Raw genomic sequence first — 15,661 nt, forward strand, 5'->3', positions numbered from 1 at the left:
GGTCGCCCAGGGTACAACAAGTATACCGACTATGCTGGGGGGGGGGGGGGGGGGAGGAAGGAGGCTATATTATAGGAAAAGACCCAATAATATATACTTTAACTCTGGACATTTTAGTCATCTGTCCGCGGCGGTACAAACGACAACTCTTGTACAACTATCCGAAGAAAAACTTAGCCGACCAAACCACTGGTTCAGCTAAAATTTTTCCAAACGCAACTGCTGCAGCTGAGGGAGGTCTTGTCAAGAGACAACAGCGGGGAGAGGTTGAGTACACGAGGCAAAGCGGGTTATCAGCTGGGCAATACGAGAGGGTCATCGTGAGTCAGAGAGGGGCGATGGTTTTTGTGCCCAAAGACAGCAATATTAGACCCAGTGAGTATTGTTCGAGGGTTCAAAGTACAACCAAACCTAAATTACGACGTGAAAAATAGTTTTTTGATTTATCGCGTCTTTCCAATTATAGCCCTCATGAAGTTATAGCCCCCCATTATGGTATAATTACCATGATTGGGGGGATTATATGTTATCTGACCACTAAGCTGGTGGCTATAATGGGAGAGACCAATTTATCATACTTGTTACGCATAATTTGATCGATTTTTTAATAGCCGCCCTCAACTTTTCAGCCGGCTATTATAGCGCTCGTATTTTTTTTACAATTCAAAGAATTTGAATTGTATTGGGGCTCTGTCTTTTTTTTACGACTCGAAGTCGAAGAGGAGTGAGTATTGGAGAAGTCCTTTTTTTTAATCAATTTTATTGGAGTGATTTTTGAAGCCGGAAATGAAACGCGTGGAAAAATTTGGAGTGATTTTGGTGATGAACAAAAGTGAAGAGCGGAGCGAAAAGAGAGTGGTTTTTGTTCATACCGCTGTTTTTGAGAGAGCGAGAAATTGATGTGTGAAAAAATTTTCTCTAAGCGAGCAAAATTTTTTTGTTCACGTGCGGCATTTTAAAGCAGTTTTTTTCATTTATTTTGGTTAAGAGGTTTGATTATGATTTTAATTTAATTTTGGGCTGGTTTCGGTAGTGGTTTGAAGGTTTCTGTAAATTCATATGAATTTTATGATAATTCGGAGGTTTTTAATGTATTTTGCTGATTTTCGGGCCAATTTTTGCGTTTTTTTGACGATTATTTTGTTTTACTGGCTCAAATGGGTATTGAAACCCCTTCTACTTGAGCAATTTTATAATAACAATTGGTTACAGTTTTGTGGGTAAGAATCGTTTGTTTTTTTTTGAGAAATATGACAAAAAATGGCGAAAATTGGGACTATTTTTCTTAATTTTCTGCAGTTTTTCGTTTTTTTCTCTGTTTTTGCTAAGTTTCTGTGCCTATTATGACTTGTCTTTTGTTTTGCGAGCATCTGGATACCCTTTTTGCTGATGGGAATTTTTCTTTGGATTTATATGTTTTTGAAATATTAATAAATTTAGTAACTTTTTCCAGTTTTTCAGTGAAAGTTGTTTTTAAGAGCTATTTTTTTCATAAATTTAGCCTAAAGTATTTTTCTCAATATTCACATAAGTGATTTTTGTAAGTACTATTTGTTTTGATGAAGTTATTTTGGCAGAGATAGTTTTTTCGAGATCTCAATTTATAACAAAATTTGATCAGATTTTTATCATATTTTAACAGATTTGATTTTATTGTTTTTACTTTATTATTTCATGACTTTGTTTCAAGATAGTCATGAATTAGTGAAAGTACGTTTTGTTTGAGGAGTAGTTGGATGGCGTTTAAATGGACTTTCACTTCGAGTCGTTTCCGGAATTCTTCCGGCTATGTTTTTTTTAAGATCTGTTCACACATTTTCATGATTTTTGAAGTCAAATTGGAGTAGTGATTTTGGTCACGCCGAAACAGGAAGTGGAGCAAAAAAGCGAGTGGTTTTGCGGTGTGAAGTTTTTTTAATCTAAATTTAAAGTGGAGTGAGAAAACTTCGTTTTCTCATATTTATTTAATCGGATTTTTTTCTAAGCGGTTTTTCCAATCCTATATTGTCCTTTATTTTAAATTTGTTCACACAGCAAAGCTGAAAAAATCAAATTTTTAGAAGGACTTTTTCCTCTCACTCACAGGTTTTGCCTGCGTGATGTCATTTCTCATTCTCTCTAGCGAAAGATTTTAGGTCATTTGCTTGGTTAAATTTTGATCATACGTGACTTACCTCACTCAATAATATTACTTCTGCACTTTAAACTTAGGTTTAGTTTGATTTAGTTCAAGGTCAAAGTAACTCATATGTCTAATAAAGGTCCCTAATAAAATAAGGTTCTCAGGTTTTGCCTGCGTGATGTCATTTTCAACCTTTTCTCGCGACAATTTTTAGGTCATTTGCTTGAATAAATTTTGATCATGCGTGACTTAATTCACTCAATAAAATTACTTTTACACCTTAAATCTAGGTTTAGTTTGAATTACTTCAAGATCACAGGAACTCGTATTATAGATATATCTTTAAAAAGGTGCGCCTTATTAATTAGTCGCTAAATGTGTTTTAGATAGGTTTTGAGCAGCGTCGATGACTTTTTAGAACTTACATCTGTCTCTGTTTCTATCCATGTTATACGGCACGCAAGACAATTTCACAGCTATTTCGGAAAACTGCCCGTTATTTTATTTTTTGACATTTACTAGTTTGAAAATGTTTGAAATCAGTTTTCGAATTTCAAAAATCATCTAACTGACTCAAGTTCAAGTATTAGAGAGTTGGGATTTTGGGCATTACATGGAGAATCAGTAATGTGTTTTGTGCATAATGTTGCAACCCATCTAATAAAAAACATAAAAACAAAATTAACTTTAGTTCAATTTTATAAATCAAACTACAAGCGTAGCATTGTTCATGAGGTGGACATAGTTATGAAGCTACTAATGAAAAGAGTAGATCATAATACTTCAGAGCAAAAAGCTACATTACTTTTCATTCTGAAACAAATTCCAAAACTCGGATCCACAAAACTGACTTAAAAAGTTCTGCTGATAAGCTCTTTCTTTCATCGTTTTACGGTATTATTGACACATATTGGGAAGAGAAGAATAACTTGAAAAAGTTTTTGTTTTAAAATCAAGTATATTACAAGAATATGAGGCAACAGTTGATCCACTTGATCATCATTAATGCAAGGAGACAAAAATCGGAAACTTTTTCAAGTTCGGTTACGTTTTTTTAATCTGTTTAAAAATATTTTAAATCTACCTACTACATGCATTAAAGCACAAATAAGTAGAAATGGAACAATTTGGTAAAAGAAAATCGGGGGACTGGCAAAACAGAGATCCGAGAAAATGAAAAACTCCGGCTTTGTTAGGGAAAAAGCCTCCAAAATATTTGCTGGAAAAGATTTTAAACCTTACTTCGAAAAGAGATGCTAATTTACAATGATATGATTATATATTTGTCAGACACAACTATTGAACGCAATTTATTGAGTAGCTACTGGAATTTTAGTTGATCAGAGTAATTTGGAAGCAAAAAGTGATAATATCTCATCGATCGATTTATTTTTTAAGAGCTTTTAAATGATACCAAGTTTGCATCTCACTGCAAAAAGATATCGATAAGCCAATATTAGCTAAACAGAAAAGTAGCTTTGGTATTAAGTTTCTAGCCCCCAAATAAAGGGGATTTGGAACAAATTGGTTATCAAAAAAATATGTTTATTCTTTATATTTATTTCCTTACTGCATGCTCACCTTCTTTTTTGTTTGTTTTAGTTTATGGCACAAAAAACGGGGAGAAAAACATGCACAACCCACACATTCATAATGACGCACAAAATCATCAAAATCGACACAAAGTCACAAACGATAGAATAAACAAGAATCACAGGAAACCAGCCCAACAGCCGAAAAATGTAAAAAAGCAGAAAACTTGTGCGGGATGGTTTGGCTGTCTGGCCTATTCAATATCTGTCGTGTTTGGATGTTAGTTCTATTAAATATTGACAGAAATTTCTATTTTAATTTGATTGAAGAATGTCTGCATGAATTATGTGTCCTCTAAATATGTCACAGTAACAACAACGAATTAATTGAAAAAGTACTTATTGAACCCGAAAAGCATCAAATTGAATTCTAGCTAGTAATTTTTTTAAAAAAATTTTATCATTTCTATATCGATGGCAGTTGCCCCAGCCTTAAAACTTTCTTTCACTTCTTTCTTTTTTCAATTTTAGAGGATATTCTTGTTATTGATTCGTCTCCACCGGACCCATTTCGTCACGGTGGTTCACCCGGGTCCCACCCCCGCAACCTTGATGGTCTTGGACACGGATCTCTAGACGGCGTGAAACCTATTCACAGCGTGCTCGTAATAATAGCAGTCTGTCTATGCGCCAGCATGTTTGCCCTAGTCTTGGCCCTTGCTGTTGTTATGTTCACACCTAGTTGCTGTTTACTTCAAGTGCCCTTCATGGCCCCAGTTGAACAGATTAGATGAATGGGGTGCAGGTGCTGACAAAAATTGAATAAAGTGAACAGAAAACTGAATTATTGAGACTGTGCGAACTGTTTTTTTATTAATTTTTATTGATGATGACTCAAGATGAAATTTGTATTTATTACAATAGTATGTATATTTTAACAATGTTTTTGATCAATGAAATAATTTTTATAAGAAAAACTGCAGAATATTTAATTAAACACTATATTTCAGCAAAATAGGACAAATTTCAGAGCAAAAATTTCAGCGAAAACAATAAAAACTAATTTGGTGAACTTCGATTATTTGACGCTTCGCGAGAAAAAAAATTAGACCGAAACGCAGTTTTTCTCTCCAATTGGACATGGTATCAAAATAATTGGGTAGAGACCTGATTTTTGCCCTAAGCCCCGGACTGGTGTTTCCGCTTCAGACGAGGATAAATCAACTGTGGCCTGCTTCTTGATACCCCCAGCAGCTTAGTCCGGTGCCAAGTCTGCTAAGGTTGAAGTAGCACCCAGACGTCGAATTTCTGTTGTTTACACCACCAGATCAGTATGCACTACAACTTTTCCGCACTAAATCTCAAATAGCTTCTTTAGTAAGAGAAAAATTCCAACTGTTACAATCCTTCCGCATGACGTGGAAGTAGTTTTCCAGAGTCTCTTTTGATCTGAAGGTTGTTTCATGTGATTAAACAAAAAAGTCAAAGTTATGGCGGTGAGCGTGGGAAGAAGATGTCAGGCCTGGTCTGTTCTGCCAGATAAAGAAGTGATCTAACCACGTTTCTGTAGATTTTGAGGTCCAACTCTGCCTCTCAATTCTGTGCTGCTGAGTTCAACTGGAGTTACCGAGGATTTGCAATGATTCAATTCAAGACCCTATGAACATCATATCAATGTAGTGCTCTTCTCTTGTCAACACTTATTTCGCCCCTTCTCTCCTCATTCGTAGTCCCGGAAACAAGGAAAGTTGGCATCTGTCTTCCTTGTGAAAATATCAAGTTTTTTTGCCTTTTAGGCCTCGGAGGTCAATTTCAACCTTCTGGAGGTCACAATATCAGTTCATTTGTAGATGAAAGTCTTAACACAATTTTAGGGTCTCTTTAAGACAGCAGTTTTCAAAACATTCAGTACGATTTCTGGTGAGATTTGTTTTTGTATCGGTTGATAGCTACCTGTTTCAGATCACAAACTAATTTGCTAACTGATACCTTGAAGTTCTACAACTGATCCTGATTTCACACATCTGATTTTGTAACCGATACATTTACTCATTAGTTGGTGAACGTAGAAAATTGCGTCTTGCCTTAAAATTGGCGCATCAAATGGCCTTGCTTGGCTGAAAGCTGAACACAATCCTGATTTTGAATTTTCCCAGCCGTTATCATGGCGCCAGATAATCAAAATATACCTGTCTTTTCAAATGTTTGAACCCTCCACCATTCGGCGTCCTCTAAGCGGTTTTTCCAATCCTATATTGTCCTTTATTTTAAATTTGTTCACACAGCAAAGCTGAAAAATTCAAATTTTTAGAAGGATTTTTTCCTCTCACTCACAGGTTTTGCCTGCGTGATGTCATTTCTCATTCTCTCTAGCGAAAGATTTTAGGTCATTTGCTTGGTTAAATTTTGATCATACGTGACTTACCTCACTCAATAATATTACTTCTGCACTTTAAACTTAGGTTTAGTTTGATTTAGTTCAAGGTCAAAGTAACTCATATGTCTAATAAAGGTCCCTAATAAAATAAGGTTCTCAGGTTTTGCCTGCGTGATGTCATTTTCAACCTTTTCTCGCGACAATTTTTAGGTCATTTGCTTGAATAAATTTTGATCATGCGTGACTTAATTCACTCAATAAAATTACTTTTACACCTTAAATCTAGGTTTAGTTTGAATTACTTCAAGATCACAGGAACTCGTATTATAGATATATCTTATAAAAGGTGCGCCTTATTAATTAGTCGCTAAATGTGTTTTAGATAGGTTTTGAGCAGCGTCGATGACTTTTTAGAACTTATATCTGTTTCTGTTTCTATCCATGTTATACGGCACGCAAGACAATTTCACAGCTTTTTCGGAAAACTGCCCGTTATTTTATTCTTTGACATTTACTAGTTTAAAAATGTTTGAAATCAGTTTTCGAATTTCAAAAATCATCTAACTGACTCAAGTTCAAGTATTAGAGAGTTGGGATTTTGGGCATTACATGGAGAATCAGTAATGTGTTTTGTGCATAATGTTGCAACCCATCTAATAAAAAACATAAAAACAAAATTAACTTTAGTTCAATTTTATAAATCAAACTACAAGCGTAGCATTGTTCATGAGGTGGACATAGTTATGAAGCTACTAATGAAAAGAGTAGATCATAATACTTCAGAGCAAAAAGCTACATTACTTTTCATTCTGAAACAAATTCCAAAACTCGGATCCACAAAACTGACTAAAAAAGTTCTGCTGATAAGTTCTTACATTCATCGTTTTACGGTATTATTGACACATATTGGGAAGAGTAGGATAACTTGAAAAAAGTTTTTGTTTTAAAATCAAGTATATTACAAGAATATGAGGCAACAGTTGATCCACTTGATCATCATTAATGCAAGGAGACAAAAATCGGAAACTTTTTCAAGTTCGGTTACGTTTTTTTAATCTGTTTAAAAATGTTTTAAATCTACCTACTACATGCATTAAAGCTCAAATTAGAAAAAAGTATTAAAAAGTAGAAATGGAACCATTTGGTAAAAGAAAATCTGGGGACTGGCAAAACAAAGATCCGAGAAAATGAAAAACTCCGGCTTTGTTAGGGAAAAAGCCTCCAAAATATTTGCTGGAAAAGATTTTAAACCTTACTTCGAAAAGAGATGCTAATTTACAATGATATGATTATATATTTGTCAGACACAACTATTGAACGCAATTTATTGAGTAGCTACTGGAATTTTAGTTGATCAGAGTAATTTGGAAGCAAAAAGTGATAATATCTCATCGATCGATTTATTTTTTAAGAGCTTTTAAATGATACCAAGTTTGCATCTCACTGCAAAAAGATATCGATAAGCCAATATTAGCTAAACAGAAAAGTAGCTTTGGTATTAAGTTTCTAGCCCCCAAATAAAGGGGATTTGGAACAAATTGGTTATCAAAAAAATATGTTTATTCTTTATATTTATTTCCGTACTGCATGCTCACCTTCTTTTTTGTTTGTTTTAGTTTATGGCACAAAAAACGGGGAGAAAAACATGCGCAACCCACACATTCATAATGACGCACAAAATCATCAAAATCCACACAAAGTCACAAACGATAGAATAAACAAGAATCACAGGAAACCAGCCCAACAGCCGAAAAATGTAAAAAAGCAGAAAACTTGTGCGGGATGGTTTGGCTGTCTGGCCTATTCAATATCTGTCGTGTTTGGATGTTAGTTTTATTAAATATTGACAGAAATTTCTATTTTAATTTTATTGAAGAATGTCTGCATGAATTATGTGTCCTCTAAATATGTCACAGTTACAATAACAAATTAATTGAAAAAGTACTTATTGAACCCGAAAAGCATCAAAGTGAGTTCTAGCTAGTAATTTATTTTTTAAATTTTATCATTCCTATATCGACGGCAGTTGCTGCAGCCTCACAACTTTCTCACACTTTTTTCTTTCTATTTTAGAGGATATCCTTGTCATTGATTCGTCTCCACCGGACCCATTTCGTCACGGTGGTTCACCCGGGTCCCACCCCCGCAACCTTGATGGTCTTGGACACGGATCTCTAGACGGCGTGAAACCTATTCACAGCGTGCTCGTAATAATAGCAGTCTGTCTATGCGCCAGCATGTTTGCCCTAGTCTTGGCCCTTGCTGTTGTTATGTTCACACCTAGTTGTTGTTTACTTCAAGTGCCCTTCATGGCCCCAGTTGAACAGATAAGCTGAATGGGGTGCAGGTGCTGACAAAAATTGAATAAAGTGAACAGAAAACTGAATTATTGAGACTGTGCGAACTGTTTTTTTATTAATTTTTATTGATGATGACTCAAGATGAAATTTGTATTTATTACAATAGTATGTATATTTTAACAATGTTTTTGATCAATGAAATAATTTTTATAAGAAGAGCTGCAGAATATTTAATAAAACACTATATTTCAGCAAAATAGGACAGAGTTTAAAAATTATAAAAACTAATTTGGTGAACTTCGATTATTTAACGTTTTACGAGAAAAAAATTACAGACCGAAAAGCAGTTTTTCTCCAATTGGACATGGTATCAAAATAATTGGGTAGAGACCTGATTTTTGCCCTAAGCCCCTGCTTGGTGTTTCCGCTTCAGACGAGGATAAATCAACTGTGGACTGCTTCTTGATACCCCCAGCAGCTTAGTCCTGTGCCAAGTCTGCTAAGGTTGAAGTAGCACCCACACGTCGAATTTCTGTTGTTTACACCAGATCAGTATGCGTAACTTTCCCACACTAAATCTCAAATAGCCTCTTTAGTAAGAGAAAAATTCAACTGTTTCAACCCTTCCACATGACGTGGAAGTAGTTTTCTAGAGTCCCTTTTGATCTGTGGGTTGTTTCATGTGATTAAACAAAAAATTCAAAGTTATGGCGGTGAGCGTGGGAAGAAGATGTCAGGCCTGGTCTGTTCTGCCAGATAAAGAAGTGATCTAACCAAGTTTTTGTAGATTTTGAGGTCCAATTCTGCCTCTCAATTCTGTGCTGCTGAGTTCGACTGGAGTTACCGAGGATTTGCAATGATTCAATTCAAGACCCTATGAACATCGTATCTATGTAGTGCTCTTCTCTTGTCAACACTTATTTCGCCCCTTCTCTCCTCATTCGTAGTCCCGGAAACAAGGAAACTTGGCATCTGTCTTCCTTGTGAAAATATCATGTATTTTCGCCCTTTAGGTGTCGGAGGTCAATTTCAACCTTCTGGATGTCACAACAATATTAGTTCATTTCTAGATGAAAGTCTTAGCACATCTTTGGGTCTCTTTAAGACCGCTCTCAAAACATTCACTACAACTTCTGGTGAGATTGTTGGTTTTTATATCGGTTGAGCTTTGCTACAAACTGAAAGAAAACTTGCCCCTTGTTTTATATCTTTTTTTTTGCGGAAACATTTTCTGCCCTCTACGGAAAATTGTCCAACTTTTTTTAGTTTTCGCTTTTTTTGAAGTTTCATCTTTTACTAATTCATGGTAGCTTTTTTATTAATCTGTCGCCCGATATAATTTATTTTAAATACTCTGTTTTCTAATTAGACTTCGTTAATACTGCGAGATGTTTCCAGCTCAATGTTGCTCTTAATTACCGATGTTCAGGAAAATCAGATAGTGAAAAAAAAACTAGCTGCATTTATTAACTTTGGGTCGAAATTTCTCAAGGAGCAATTTGTCAAACATACAGTTACCAACTTGAGCATCTTTGACGCAGAAAAACTCAGTTTCGGCTGCGCACATCTTTCTTCCATTGCACGCAGATTTTCAGAAATTCAAGATGCTTGTCGGTTTTTTCTTTTTAGTAAAAATTTGCTTTTGTTGCAGTCTTCTGCAGTACCTACCCTAAAGTTTGAAAGCGCACAACACATTCAATTTTCATGTCGATGATTTATACAAATTTAAAATATTAAATGTTTTTTTGCCTCGACAATGGGACACATTTGTCAAGTCATCAATTCACTTCTGCATAAAACTTTTCAATTATTTCAAGCTGAACTTAAGTTCTATCATAACTTAAACAGTGATTTGTCTTTATTACGAATGGTTATTAACTCGAATGCCTCAACAAACCTAATTCAGAGCACATAACTATCTTTTAGGCTTGCTGCTGAGGTTTTATGTTACTGTGAAGCGTCTTATCCTTATCTGGATATCAGCAAATAGGAAGAAAAAGGAAAACATTCATAGTTTAGATGACCAGTTTTTTCTTAAATTCGGCCATGTACAATTTTGGTTTCAAGATAAAAACTTCTGTTTGTCTGGAGTGATGCTGCTAGAGCCGTTTTGTTTTCCTCCGTCGGGACTCGTTTGTCATTGTTTTCAAAACAGCAAATAAAAAAATATTGAAAAACAGCCGACAGGTCACCGGAATAGCTGCGAAAGAAATAGACTTGCGTGCAGTACAATAGAGGTAGAAGCAGATACAGGTATAGGTTGAAAAAGTTATTGGCGTCACTCAAGAAGGTATGTGAGAAAATATTTAGCGATAGTTTAATAAGGTTGTTAATACGCATTCCGCAGAAGTCTTTATATTAGGGGACACTTTTTAAATATAAGACCTCCTTTGACCTCAAAATAACTCAAATTAAACTTTAAAGTGCAAAATTTTTAAAGTAAAAAGATCACTTCAGTAAGTCAGGTAATTAGGTCACGTATGATCAAAATCTAGCCACGCAAATGACAAAATTTTGGCCAAATAGTGAGAAATAACGTAGCGCTTAACAATGCCCTTAGTGAGAGGAGGAAGTCGATCAAAAATATTGATTTTTCCAGCTTTACTGTGTGCACAAATATAAAGCAAATGAGCAAACGACGACAAATCAAAGAAACATATTGGGACAAATATTGAAACTTTTCAAAGAAACTTCATTGTCTAAACAAGAAGCAGACCAAGAATGGAATGCAAAAACCTTTTAGAAAACAAATCAGTTAATGATAATACAAAAAACAACAGTAAAAGTCAAACAGCCGCAAGTGATATATTCAAACACTGTTTTCGCACTCTATTTTGAAATTGGAGTGAAAAAAATGCACGCCAAAAAACCACTCCCTTTTTCGCTGCACTTTGTTTCGGCGTAACCAAAAACATACCCGGCAGATTGCCGGAAAATAGCCGCCGTTGATTCCATTAAGCATGATTGGGATTGAAATAACAGAAGATATTGAAAAAAAAAGATTTTTGTACAAAAACATTTTTTTAAGTCCGATTTATTTTGATGGCATTTCGTAGTTGAACATACTTCTGTTTCTTAGAGAGAGGCTACAGGGGATCCTATCAATAACAATAAGCAGTAGAGATGGTAAATAAGACTTATAGGAACGACGTTCAAATAGCGGGCATCTAAAATTGGGCTTTATGGGTTTATCCCGTTTCTATTTCTGACATCCATTTTTGTACTAACTCTGTTCATTTTGAATTGCTTTGCTGAGCAATTGATGTTCAAAATCACTTTTAGCAGAATGAGAGAAGAGAGAAACTAGCCTAGAGAAGTCAAAAAGATTTCACGCAAAATGTTGAAAAGGCGGCAAAATAAGGTAAAGCGAAACATTTTTTTATTCGACGAAGTAAAAAAAATAGGAGCGCTATAATAGCCGGCTGAGAAGATGAGGGCGGCTATTAATCATTACTTCAAATTGAATTTAATTATGAAAATATATGAACAGATCTTAAAAAACAGAGCCCAATACAGTTCAAATTTTTGAACTGTAAAAAACCACGGACACCTCAATATAGCTCCGCTCAGCTTACAGCTGTAATTAAATCAGTGGAACATAGCCGACAACCGTCTGGCGAATTGCTCTCAAACAACCGCTTGATTGCGTCAGTTGCTATCTACGGTTGGGAGGCTAGCTTAAGCTTAATTGAAGGGCGTGCGGTGCGCGCAGCGGTTGGGGGCGGGGTGAATCGAAAGTGCCGCTGATGGGGCAACGGAGGAAGGTGGGTCTTCGGCTGCACATGGGCACTGAGCGATGTGCAGGGGTGGGTTGATGTGAGGGGGATGATGCGGGGGGGGGGGGGGGGGTTGTGGTCATCCTCTAAGAACTTCCATTCACGATTAGTATGTCTCCAAAACAGTTTTTGTCAACTGTAATTGCGTACTTGGAGACTAATGAGCTGCAACTCTCGAAGAGAACTCAATGCTCTTTGGGCGATACCTGCTTATACCGTTTTTGAGGAGGAAAAGTCAAATGCGTCAGACGGAAAATCGGTCAAGGGAAATATTGCAAAAAAGACCGACAGTACTAATATAATTGCTACAAACTTCGTTTAAGAGCCATTAAAAAATGATCATTCTTTTTGTTATGATTATGATCATTCTTTTTCAATACTGTGTCTTCATTTTGCTGTTTTCGTAACAATGCCATTACTAAAGCAACGCCACCATCGAAGCATTTGTCTAGTGTAGTTTGTGTTCACTCAGAATCAAATGTGCGTATTTTTGAAACTTCCTTAAAAATACGTAAACCGACCAGCGACAGGGGGGAGGGCAAAATAATTTAGAGGGGTTGTAGCTTAGATGTTTTGTGGGCGCAAAAACTACACTACAGGGTTTCGAACCACTGAGTTCAACGCTGGCAGTCTGACATTTCAACCACTCGGTCACAAAAACCTTCGCTTTCCTTTTGCTCGCAATCGCTTTCACCAACAATCTTTATTTCTGTAAGAGAGCACTTAAGATCACCCAAAAACGAACTGAAGTGTGAAAAAGTAACTTGAAAGCAAAGCATGTTCTAGAAGAAAACCGCAAAAACTCAGGCAAAAATTTTGCAGAAAACCCCAACTTTTACAATATTGCTTCCAGCTTCGCTCGAGAGCGATTAATAACAAGTTTTTAAGAAAATCGTGGATCAACCAATCTATGTCTACTGATGTCTAGAATTTTGGAATTTTCTGTGTTACGCAGACTTCAACACGACTAATTAAAAACGCCAAGCTTTGCTTATTCAAGTTTAATCTATCAGCCAAGCTTTTATTTACATCCATTAAGTTGATGCTCAAAATCAATCTAATTCAGTTTGTCAGAGTTGATCATTCGAAAACGCCTCTAACAAAAAAATTAACTTCTTAACAATTCCAAGCGCTCATTAACAGTTAAAACGGTCCCATTAACCCGATAACAAAAATATACTACAAAATTGCTTACAGTTAAATTCGCTTTCATACATTATGCCTTCCCTGGTCTATTCAAATTCATAGAAAACTTATTTATTTCAAGTTCAGATGTAGGGGTGATATCTGGCTCGGGGACTAAATGTTTCGTCTTGCAGTCCCTCGGAATCGCTGGAATACCCGTTGACGTTACTGTAACTCAAAATACCCGAGAGTGGGTGATTTCTTGGATCATTCGAGGGACCCGCCATTAATCTCGACTGCTCCATTGAGAGATCAATCGGATTTTCGATTGAGTTCTCGTTACTAGTAGTAAAATTTTGCTCTCCAAAAGAGAAAAATCTGCCAAACTCGGCAGGAGCTGGTTCCGAAGTGTGAGGTTGGCAAGGTCGTTCAAGGTCCGGTTCGTCCAGACTTCCGTCGCTCTGAGATGGTCGGAATTTTTTGGTCGGCGACAGATCTTCAGGACTGGGCTGTGACGATGAAACTGCATTGCGTTTATTGTTTGTGGTTCTAAGTTGAAATGCATCCCTTCTTCTGCGTTTTTGACGAAGACGTCGGTTTAGCAACGCCTGAGCCCTCTTGGGCCTCTCATCTTCTTCAGAACTGCTACTTGAGTAGTACCTAAAAATCAAGCCTGGTATTTTGAGAAAATCAAAAACCGACTAACGTCAGACAAATTGCTCTCGAACGAAAGGCGGGGCAATTTAATTCAAATGGGGCATTAGCCTAGATAATGTTTTATGAGTAGAAAAACTCCGACCAAGGAGGGGTTCGAAACCGCGACTTCCGGAGTCAGAGACAAAAGCATTAAAATTTTTGCATAAGAAAAGATGGAGAGCAATTAATCAAGTTTAACTGGAAAATTGGCGATCTTAAGAGTCTTGCCAAATAAAAAGCCTGTTTCAGTCGGGGGAGGGAGGGGGGGAGGAGGGAGGGAGGGGGAGCCTAAATGGGACTAAGAAGTTCAGTAGTGAGCTTCAAATAACCACATTAGAGGTTAACATATACCACTATTAATATTTAAAGTGAAAAATGGCACCAGTTTTGGCGCACTTTTCATTTGACTTTTAGTATTAAATTGCCGCCAATTGAGTTCAGCTGCTTGAAATTGTGATTGAGAGAGAATTTTAGATCACGCGAAACGCAGAAAGTCAAGGGCGTAAAAGTCACTCGAAAAGTCAAAATTCTCAAGCAAAAATTTTTCACAAAAAGACACACGTTAACAATAATTGCTATGAACTTCGTTCAAGAGCAATTAATAATCTTAAACAGCTGAGTTCCAAAAAGGGAGGAGGGATGCACGAGGAAAAACAATATAAATCCGCCATCACACCATGATTTTATGTCTGCTCAGTAGATTCGGTGAATTGCATACGTAGGGACTAGGATGGCTTTTTGAGAAATATTCATAAACTTGATGACCTCGAGTTTTACCGGTTCATCCCATTCCAAGAAAAAACTATTAAATTGCCGCCAATTGAGTTCAGCTGGTTGAAATTGTGATTGAGAGAGAACTTTAGATCACGCGAAACGCAAAAAGTCAAGGGTGTAAAAGTCACTCGAAAAGCCAAAATTGTCAAGCAAAAATTTTGCATAAAAAAGACATACACGTTTACAATAATTGCTATGAACTTCGTTCAAGAGCAATTAATCAACTCTCGCTGCGACAACAACAGTTACAACACAGCCGGCAGATTGCCGGAATAGCTGCGAAAGAATGGACCTGCGTGCCATATAATAGAGATAGAAACAGAGACAGATCTAAATTGAAAAAAATCCACTCCGCTAAAAAAAGCTAAGTTAAAATTATTCAGCGATAAATTAATAAAGCTTGTTAAAATTCAACCCGCAGAAGCCTTTTGTTAAAGACCTTTACTGCACATTAGAGTTCCCTTGACCTTAAATTCAAAAAACTGAAGTTTTAAAGTGCAAAAGTCATTTTATTGAGTGAGGTAAGTAACTTGTGATAAAATCTAATCACGCAAAAAAAAACTTCAGCTAAAGAGAGTGAGAAATGTAGTCACGTGCGCAAACGCCGTTAGTCAGAGGAAAAAGTCAATCGGAAAATTTGACTTTTACAGCTTTGCTGTGTGAACAAATGTAAAACAAAAAAGAGCGTCAGACGACGAAACAAAAAACCAAGAGCACCGCAATATAGCTCCACTTAGCGGAGCTTTAGTGTACATATGAGTTCCTTTGACCTCAACCAAATTCAAATTAAACTTTAAAGTTTTATAGTGCAAAAGTCATTTTATTGAGTAAGGTAAGTCACTTGTGATCAAAATCTAATCACGCAAAAAAACTTCCGCTGAAAAGAGAGGGAGAGAAAAATGACGTCACGCGCGCAATTAGTGAGAGGAAGACGTCATTCAGAAAATTTGACTTTTTCA

At 36.3% G+C, this 15,661-nt stretch overlaps 2 protein-coding genes across 2 annotated transcripts in view; one reads left to right on the forward strand and one right to left on the reverse strand.

Annotated features, from left to right (window-relative positions):
- The window catches only part of LOC142354192 (uncharacterized), a 4,709-nt gene extending 261 nt beyond the window's left edge, over positions 1–4,448 (forward strand). The window contains exons 2-3 of the mRNA XM_075406449.1: positions 11–375; positions 4,186–4,448. Of these exons, the coding sequence (XP_075262564.1) occupies positions 11–375; positions 4,186–4,448 (628 nt within the window). The remainder of the gene's footprint in view (positions 1–10; positions 376–4,185) is intronic.
- Positions 4,449–13,202: 8,754 nt separating this feature from the next.
- Positions 13,203–15,661, reverse strand: part of LOC142354607 (uncharacterized) — a 34,015-nt gene continuing 31,556 nt past the window's right edge. Inside the window, exon 10 of the mRNA XM_075406937.1 lies at positions 13,203–13,892. Coding sequence (XP_075263052.1) covers positions 13,376–13,892 — 517 coding nt within the window. The 3' untranslated portion in view covers positions 13,203–13,375. The remainder of the gene's footprint in view (positions 13,893–15,661) is intronic.

The sequence above is a fragment of the Convolutriloba macropyga genome, chromosome 15, assembly GCF_964194025.1.
Source record: "Convolutriloba macropyga chromosome 15, txConMacr16.3, whole genome shotgun sequence".
Taxonomy (NCBI): domain Eukaryota; kingdom Metazoa; phylum Xenacoelomorpha; order Acoela; family Convolutidae; genus Convolutriloba; species Convolutriloba macropyga.